General features: G+C 40.0%; 1 protein-coding gene across 1 annotated transcript in view; it reads right to left on the reverse strand.

Moving 5' to 3' along the window:
* LOC106873942 (neurogenic locus notch homolog protein 1) overlaps positions 1 to 2,919 on the reverse strand; it is an 80,641-nt gene that overhangs the window by 58,628 nt on the left and 19,094 nt on the right. The window contains exons 9-10 of the mRNA XM_052966742.1: positions 1,979 to 2,092; positions 1,761 to 1,874 (exon numbers count right to left, since the gene is read on the reverse strand). Coding sequence (XP_052822702.1) covers positions 1,761 to 1,874; positions 1,979 to 2,092 — 228 coding nt within the window. The remainder of the gene's footprint in view (positions 1 to 1,760; positions 1,875 to 1,978; positions 2,093 to 2,919) is intronic.

The following is a 2,919-nucleotide window of genomic DNA, read 5'->3' on the forward strand; positions in this document are numbered from 1 at the left end:
ATATGGTCTGTGCCTCATCTTATGACATGATAGCCATCTGAAATTCTTCTTTACTCGTGCGTTATTAAATCCAGTCATAAACGGGTCAAAATGACATAATGTTGTACAATTGTGCCACCTTCTTGGTCGGCAGGTTCCAGGGTCAAGTATTCTTTTCTACTCTAGGCACAAAGCCCGAAATTGTGGGGGAGGGGCCCAGTCGATTAGATCGACCCCAGTACGCAACTGATGCTTAATTTATCGACCCCGAAAGGACGAAAGGCAAAGTCGACCCCGGCGGAATTTGAACTCAGAACGAAAAGATAGACGAAATACTGTAAAGCATTTCGCCGCCTTCTTTCCGGTGTCAAGTATTGCGAGATGACTGATGCTATTTTATGCAAGTTTTGCAGAGTTCATATCAGAGTTCTTCCATTTCTCAAAAACAGCATGAGTCTTCACTACCCGGCGAAATCTATCTAAACTATAGATGGGAGCCTAACAAGTATTAACATACGGCGGTGCATCAGCATGGCCGCAGCTCTCAGCTGAAACTACAGCACGGGTCTTGGGGCAATGTTAATTAAGAGATGACTCTACGTTCGCCACAAATCCAGTACTGTGCAACTGGAGCTTCTGCACCGGGTGCAGTTCATCGTCACACTCAGCACAGCTACATAACTATGTATATATATATATACATATATATATATATATGTATATATATATTGCCCGGTATAACCAGGTCGGCATTTACAGTGGAAGCCATTTCCTTTCCTAACACATACGCCAACGTTCTTACACGGCTTTCTGTGGCATGGATCAACTAGTGTATCAAAGAACTAAAAATCTTATTTCACCATCTTATGTATCTGTACAATACAATGCTGATAGAATACCCGTAAATGAATTCTCTATATCGTCTTTGTACTTATATACATTCCCGTTTTAACAATTCCGCCACCACTCCCAAGCGCTTTTCGCCTCCTGCTAATGGACATCTGTGCACTACACGCTATAACGCAAACATCCGGACTAAGACATTTCCCCACAGCGGCAAGAAACTTTAGTATATGTACAGTGCCTTCTAAAAGACTACAACTCCTTTGAAAATTCATATATTTTGTATAATTTAACAGGGGTGGAGACGCAATGCCCCAGTGGTTAGGGCAGCGGACTCGTGATCATAAGATCGCGGTTTCGATTCCCAGACCGGGCGTTGTGAGTGTTTATTGAGCGAAAACACCAAAAGCTCCACGAGGCTCCGGCAGGGGATGGTTGCGAACCTTGCCGTACTCTTTCACCACAACTTTCACTCACTCTTACTTCCTGTTTCTGTTGTGCCTGTAATTCAAAGGGTCAGCCTTGTCACACTGTGTCACGCTGAATATCCCCGAGAAGTACGTTAAGGGTACACGTGTCTGTGGAGTGCTCAGCCACTTGCACGTTAATTTTACGAGCAGGCTGTTCCGTTGATCGGATCAACTGGAATCCTCGACGTCGTAAGCGACGGAGTGCCAACAACAACAAATTTAGCAGGAACAACACATATATATGATTTTAAGAATCAGTGTGAAATTTTTTAAATGTAATTTTTATATCAAAGGAAAGTGTGATGGATCTGCTTATTATTTAACAATCATTAGAATTGAAAAAATGTGTTGTTCCCGGTTAAATTATACAAAATATATAAATTTTCAACGGGAGTGTAGACTTTTTGGAAGGCACTCTATGATAATTTTTTGTCAATTAACAATGATTAATTTTAATGTTATACATACATGTATGACAGTATGTTCCAGTATACCCAGGTCGGCATTTACAGGTGAATCTGTGTCCTTTTCTGATACATGCGCCGCCGTTCTTACAAGGTCTCTTATGGCATGGGTTAACCACTGTATGAAAGAAATAAGAGTCGTATCTCACAGTCTTCTGTATATTTACAATGGAATAACAATGAAATAAAATTACAGAGTGAAATATGCATTCCCAAAATTACCTATTTCGCAACGTTTTCCTCGGAAGCCTGATTTACAAATGCACTTGAAATTCTTCCACAAATTTACACATTTTGCTCCATTTCGACAAGGATTTCCCCTGCAGGGCTCTGAAGCTAAAATTGTAAGAAAGAGAAATGCATGTATATATATATATATATATATAGCTGATATTTAGGTAGTGCTCCATCATGGCCGCAGTCCAATGACAGAAACGTGTAAAAGAATAAAAGAATTTTTTTTAATAGCTGTTTCAAACGCGTTTTTTGTTTTTGATGAGTAAAAGTGTTACATCATGCAAAAAACGTTTGCTTCGAGTGAATAAAGATAAAGATTAACGACTAGAATTTCTCACAAAGCAGAACATAATGCCAGGACGACTCAACCAACAGCCAACATGAGGTTAGTTGAGTTGTCTGGCACTATGTTCTGCTTTGTGAGAGACTCCAATTGCTAATTTTCATCTTTATTAACCTGAAGAAAACGGGGTATTTTTTGCATGCTGTAACACTGTTATTCATCAATAAAGAATGCATCTGAAACAGCTGTAGTGTTGTGTTATTATTTATTCTCCACCTAAGTCGGAACCTCCCATGCGTTTGGATCTGGGATCTACAGTTGACTGTGGAATACGTTCCGTGAGTGTCCTCCTGTGTGACTTTGATGTTACGTTGTGGATTCAGCCAGTACTTGCAGATATATAAGTGAAAGGGCATATCTGTATTTATTTCAGTTAGTGTGTATATGTCAGTGCACTTTGTCGGTACACAGGTGCGCTATCCCCGATTCTACTTTGGTGCTTTTACTATCGAAATACCCGATCCTTTCGTATCCTGAAAGTCTTCTTATTTGCGTGTGTGTGTGTGTGTGTGTGTGTGTGTGTGTGTGTGTGTGTACATGCATACATACATAGATATATATACACACACACACACATATATAT

Source organism: Octopus bimaculoides, chromosome 3 (assembly GCF_001194135.2).
Source record: "Octopus bimaculoides isolate UCB-OBI-ISO-001 chromosome 3, ASM119413v2, whole genome shotgun sequence".
NCBI classification, from domain to species: domain Eukaryota; kingdom Metazoa; phylum Mollusca; class Cephalopoda; order Octopoda; family Octopodidae; genus Octopus; species Octopus bimaculoides.